Source organism: Merops nubicus, unplaced genomic scaffold (assembly GCF_000691845.1).
Source record: "Merops nubicus isolate BGI_N331 unplaced genomic scaffold, ASM69184v1 scaffold15650, whole genome shotgun sequence".
In the NCBI taxonomy this organism is placed as follows: Eukaryota; Metazoa; Chordata; class Aves; order Coraciiformes; family Meropidae; genus Merops; species Merops nubicus.
In genome coordinates, this window is record NW_008582307.1 from 118 (window position 1) to 6,403 (window position 6,286).

At 51.9% G+C, this 6,286-nt stretch overlaps 1 protein-coding gene across 1 annotated transcript in view; it reads left to right on the plus strand.

Annotated features, from left to right (window-relative positions):
• Positions 1-3,166: 3,166 nt before the first annotated feature.
• NRIP2 (nuclear receptor interacting protein 2) overlaps positions 3,167-6,286 on the plus strand; it is a gene marked incomplete at its 5' end in the record, with an annotated part of 9,511 nt that continues 6,391 nt past the window's right edge. The window contains one exon of the mRNA XM_008937402.1: positions 3,167-3,343. Within this exon, the coding sequence (XP_008935650.1) occupies positions 3,167-3,343 (177 nt within the window). The remainder of the gene's footprint in view (positions 3,344-6,286) is intronic.

Consider the following 6,286-nt stretch of genomic DNA (forward strand, 5'->3'; position numbering starts at 1 on the left):
CAACTGTGGTGTCAGCCTGTGGGAGTCCTGCCCGGCGTGGGTGGCACCCTGGTGTCATCCCCAGGTGCTTGCTCCAGTGAGACCCGTCCTGTCTGAGTTGCTGCCATGACCATGAGCAGCTTTCCTGGTCCAAGTGACCCTTCCAAGCAGAGTCCCTCACGTGCAGGTGGTGTTCAGCCACTGAGAACCACTGCATGGGTAATGTTTGGTCTGCAATAGAGTGACTGAAACATTTTTACCAGGGACCTGGGGAGCAGTGGGTAAAACAGAACATCTTTCCTGCCATGGAGGATTTGTGCTGGTGCTCGAAGGCACGAGACAAGGTGTGGCACCTGTGCCACGTTCACACACGTCGTGCTGTACCTGGGTTCAGTGAGAGCTGCAGCACCTCCCCCTCTGCTTTGCTCTGAGCAGGAGAAGAGCCAGGCCTTACATTGCCAGCAGGATTTCAGCAGACCCTGCAACTTGTTGGGCCACTGTGATATTGCTGTGGTGCTTTGGGGGCTGCCGATTAGAGTCCAAAATATACTTTTCAGACACTTCTCCAGGCTCCTGGAAAAATCCGTCTGTTTCTGAGCGTGATGTGGCACCCTGCTGGAGGACAGGCATGCAGGGCTGAGAACAAAGCACGTCAGGAAGTGCTGGAGAAGCTGATCTTGGAGAGAACATAAAACACCCCAGAGTCCTAGAGCACTTGCACTGGGAGGAGAGTTGAATTAATTCCCTAAAACATGCATCCATTGACAGTGCCAGAGCCTCCAGCTGAGGCAGCCCTGCCTGTCCTAAAGTTAGAGCAAGGGCTCACAATTTAGAAAAAAAACAACAAAAGTTTACTTATCCAGTCAAAGTCAGGCTGTTACTTTTTGCCACTCTTTTCTCTGTATTCTGGCTGTTCATTCAGCTTGTGCAAAGCGTCCAGCAGCCTCTGGGATTTGATGGACTCATCACATCTCCAACAATCAGAAATTATACATTTCAGTGGAGACCTCACGTTTGCAGCTTTATAACAGCTAAAAGCATTTCAATGGAGAGAAAAAATAAGTAGCTGCATGAGCTAAAATATTCTGCCAAGAAGTACCAAGAAGGTCAAGAAGATCTGGCTTCTCCACTCCCAAAAATCAAGATCATACCACTTCAGTAATCATAGCAAGGCCCTGAGATTTCACGTGGAGAGGCTGAACATGATGAGTTGCACTGGGAGTCTGCTCTGACCTCTCCCAGAGTCCTGAAAGAGCATCCCTTCCAGCTGCTGGCCACAGCTCCACCCAGGTCCTCTCTTACCATCCTTCTCATCTCATTGTCTCATTGTTTCTTCCCAGCTCAGGAGAGACAACAGTCTCCACTTCTGGTCTTTTGGGTGGGACAGAAGACAGGGTGGTTCCTAGGAGTGTGCTCTCCAATCAGACACCTTCACAGTCCCAAGCCTCAGCTACTCCCCATCAGTGCTTGGCCTCTTCCACCCCGAGTGCCAAAAGCAGAGGAGTGGCCGCTGCAACGGGGCTGTTCTTTCCATGGGAAGGGCTGTGGGGAGAGGGAAAGGGTCTTTGCATGCCAGGCTGGGAGAGGAGCTAGGAGGAGGACGGGCATTTGGAGGCCTGCTGTCAGTTTGCTGCCCGTTTCCCATGGCTGGCAGCCAAGCTGGCACGGTGCTCAGGGTATTTAGGGAGTCGAGCACAGTGGCCAGGTGTGCTGCAGGCCTTGCACTGTAGGCTGAGAAAAAGCCAGGAGCAGGATGATATTTGTACCCTTTTACTCGTCTCTCATGTCACACGTGAGAGACTTTCACCTCAAGTGACAAGAAACAGGCACGAGGGACTTGGTACCTTGCAGAGAGCAATGGCAAGTGCAGCCCAGGAGCGAGTAGCTGCTCTGCTGCCCTGCTGCCCCAGGCTCTGGGCAAGGCTGGCACAGTCTGTGCCTCGGCCCTCTGAGGGGTCCTGGAGCCCCACACAGGCTCTGCAGGGCCAGCACAGCCCCGCTCACTGCAGGGCTGCTTAGTTCAGATGGCTGCCCTGCACGCTGATAAGATCCTGCATCAAACTGCTGCACTATATGGAAGATGGGGTTTAATTTATTATTTTTTGAAAGATAAAAGCAACAGTTTGTGGCGTAGCACGTTAGCCTCTCTTCACAGAGGGAGTTGTCACTGAGGGTGCTGTTGGCAGCTCTGAGCAGCTGCTCTCCTGGGGAAGCACCGTGGTCATGAGTCCATGGGGGAAGGAAAAGCCACCTCCAGAGGCTCACTCCATCCGTGCTGCCCATGCTGAGTTCAGGGCTCTGCAGGTACTGGAGCCACTGGTTCAACACTGGGCAAAACCTGGAGCACCAAGCTGGTGGCAAAGGGAGCTTTCTTTCCAAAGCAACACCTTCCTCTGTGGATACAGTGTCAGGACAAGAAGTTTGCACCATTTTCCTTCCCTTTTGGTGCACCTCCCCTTTTCTGTCCAGAAGGATGGACATAGGAATGAGATAGGAATATGAAATACATGAGAAATGAATGAGATAGGAATAAAGTTCCTTCAGCCATTCATCTAGCTGGTGGAACTCTGTTCTAGCTGTGAACAACACAGGGCCTCACAGATGCTCCCCAGCTAGGAGGGGAGTCAGAATAGTATTGCTTCTGATGGAGGGGAGCAGAGACAGACTCCACAGAACGTGAGGAGTTAGTTTTAGTTTCCCATGCAGGGCAAGCTTCCTGCTCCACTACAGGTAACTGTTTATTCACCTAGAATTTCTGAAGTCCTGCTTTCTTACCCACATGTACATCACACACATGCCCTCCCATGTTACAAGGTGTGAGTGTGCCTGGTTGGGTGTCAGCACACACCCACCAGGGACTGTGTTGTGGTACCTGAACAGGCAGCAGACTGGCAAGTGCCCGTTCAGCTGAAGAAGCAGATATCTGTGGGCAGAGCATGCATCAGGCACCTTCTCCTCCAGTAACTGCATCCCAGAGACCTGCCTGCCACAGACAGCCCATCACTTAACGTCACCATAGCAGCTACACAAAAGATCTTGGGATTTAAAGGAGGTTTTCTGGGACAAGCCATTTCACCAGAATGTTGGGTTGGGTCAAGCATTTGCATCTGCTCCCCTAAGCCAGCAGATGTCCCTGTCCTCAGCGCGGTACTTAGCTGGGATTTCTCTCTCTTTGTGGTGGAGCCAGCAGCCCCACAGTGTGGTCCAGCGGCGCCTGGTGGAGGGCAATCTGAGCAAGCTGCGAGGCCAGCCCAGGGCTCAGTCTGCAGGGGTTCAGTCTCCGCTGGCACAGCACCAGGAGGAAAAGGTGAAAAAGGGAGAGGACAGGAGAAAAGAGACTTCAGCCCTGCTAATACGGTGCCAGGTAAGGCAACGACGTGAATGCTGCTGACTTCACAGGGATGGAATGCTCAGGGAGCTCCAGCTGCCCCACGCCCAGGGGCCATGCTGAGGGATGAACTGCCAAGCCAGCCGCAGGCAGAGAGGACAGATTTCCTGCCTGGCCTCCCCTGGAGCTTGGGTCCAGCTCTTCCAGCAGGCAGAGGAAAGCCTTCTTCACACATCCATGTTACTTGTCCATATTTGACACAGATTACCTTAATGCCACCTCCTTCCTTTGAGGCTGGCTTTGCCACTGGAAGAGCTATCTCCTACCTGCACGTACAAACAAGGAGTGTCTCCTTAGCACTGTGAGGCAGGTGCCCCTAGTTGATATACACATACTGGATCCAGGCTGGTCTGATTCTCCCGGGTATAAAAGGACCTCCTGAGACAGTGGTAGCTGTGCTCTGAATTGGCACTGTTGCACTTTTTGATGGAAGCAGCATTTTTAGCTTCCTTTTCTTATGGCCTGCTGTGCTGCAGAACACACTCCTTCCTGGCCCCTGCAGGTGAGGAAGCTCTTCCAGAAGCTGTGCCCCTGGAAGAGGGCTGCATGGTTAGAGCTGCTCAGTAATATGCAAATATGAAGCTCACCAAGATGTAGACCTGGACTACAAAACCCATTTTAAGTCTGTGTTTATTTCAGTTACCTGTCCTAAAGAACATCTCCCGTGCCAGAGTGTGAAGTGTAGACTTCCAGAAAAACACAGACTTGTGTAAATTCAGGTGACACAGTTAATTAGCACATGAACACAGCCTGGCAGCAAGCTTCTGAGATGTTCAGATCAGGTGTGTCAGTACCGTGCAGAGCCTCTGCCTGGTGGGTTTTCCAGCCTTTCTCTGCTGCAGGTAGGCATTGCTTCCCTGGCTGTTAGACTTGGAGGTAGCCAGGTTAGCATGACCCTGCTCAGGAAGGCAGAGCAGTAGGATGGGCAGCTCTCGGTGTCGTTTCTCTCAAGTCTTTTTTTCAGCAAATGAAGTTGTTTCTCTTTCTTTAATCACCAGTCTGTGTTGTTCTGTAAGAGGAATCTCGTTGATACAGGGTGGGTTTTTCCAGGCACATACATTGAACAAGGACAGGGATGCAGAGGCACCAGATGGCAGGCGCAGGAGCCAAGACAGTGCTGAGTCCACTAGTTGTTCCCCTTTGTGTTTCCAGTGGACTGTTCCCCAGCTGTCACACACGTTGGATTTTCCTTCGTGGAGGAAGGTTAATGAAGATCACAGTCAAGGAAACAGGCCTCACACTGCACTTAGCTCTGCCTGAACTCAGTACCTTCTGCACAGGCATTTCCCCCTTCCTGTACCCTTCATGAGAGCCAGTCACTGTTTGCCACACTTAACCTTACACTGAAGGCAGGAAAGCTCTTCTCTTCTTTTCAGGCTTGCTGCTTTTCATGTTCACACTGGTGACCTTCAAAAAGCCCTGCTTCTGAGTTACAGACCTAGGGCAGGAAACAGCCTCAGGCTGCCAGTGCCTTCTAACCACCGAGGTGAGCTGGTACCTTTTGGAGGACTGCTTGGCTGTGGTGTAGCTTTAGCTGGAGATGGAACATGACCCCAGTGAAGTCTCTTTTCTGGCAGCAGCTCTCAAGAAAAGACCATCTGCCAGCATAAAACTTTTGTTTGCACTCAGGCAAGTGCGCTGAAAATTTCCAAGTGGTACCAAATGCATCACTGGCCAGGGATTGAGCTTGGGTAGGAAATAAAGCTGAGTATAGGTAGACTTCAGTGGTACAGGGACATTCAGGCAAGAAGTGTCTTCACCCTAACAAGTGAGGGTTGCCCTGTGCCTAGGGCCTTTTCCAGTCTGAGGGACACAGACAGACCTGGTCTGTAATGGTTGTACAACAGTCAGTCTGCTCTTTGCTTGGGAGGGTTGCTCACGCTGTACTTCAGCAGAACTGCCCCTTTTTGTGGCAGGTTTTGCAAAGCACTTTGGACAGTTTGTTGTGACTGGCACCTGCAACATCAAGTCAAGCTGTTATTTTTTGTGGTGGGGCTCCTCTCGTGCTGATTTGGAAGCAGACACTGCAGGATTCCACTGCTCTCCAAGGCTGCTTTTGTTGGTGCCAAAGCAGCCTGGGATTAGTCAACCTCTTTTTGTTAAAACACCTTGTGGACTTGGGAACTGACATGATTTCAGGAAACACAGCTCTTTATGAATACTGATCCTGATTGATTCCACTCCTCTTGTGTTGTTCCCTGGAACTCTCCATAACTGTCCTTTAGATAAAGACTAATGGTGACTGGTAGGAACAGACTGAAAATTCTGGGGCAGAGATGAGAGTGGGTCATGTGGTGAAAAATCCTCTCAGTCCAGGAAGGTTTGCAGTGCTCATCAGCAGCCCGTGTGCTCCTTACCTGTCTGCACTGTGCTTATGCTGTGCTGGACAAGGACCTTCCTCGGGCTCCCTGGGCAAATGGTCAGTGGTGTCACTAGAAGGTGGACAGCTTTTGTCAGGCTGCTGGAGCTGATAACTGTGCAGGGCTGGTTAATACTGAATGAGATTAAATATTCTTTTCTAGAATAATCACTGCCCTGTGGTACCCTGGCAAGTTTCTAGCTTGCAACTCTCCCAGCCTGCTCTGGAAGATGATTCCAGAAGCTGGCTGGTGACACAGGGTAGGTTTGTTATCCCAGCAGTGCCAACACGAGCATCTCGTGCCTCTGCCTGCCCCCAGGGTGGTTCCTCACCTGTTGCTGCCCCCAGGGTGGTTCCTCACCTGTTGCTGTCTGTGCTCCAGGGCCCGTTTGAGGAAGGACACAAGGCCCTTCCTGTGGCTGGGCAATGGGTGGGTGTCTGCCCTGAGCCAGGGGTGGTGCCTGCTCCCCAGCACAGCCCCTGCCTGGGTTCGGCCGGGCGCCGCTGGCAGGTTGCAGGCTGGGCAGATGTGGCAGCACAGCTGGAACCCGTGGCTGACA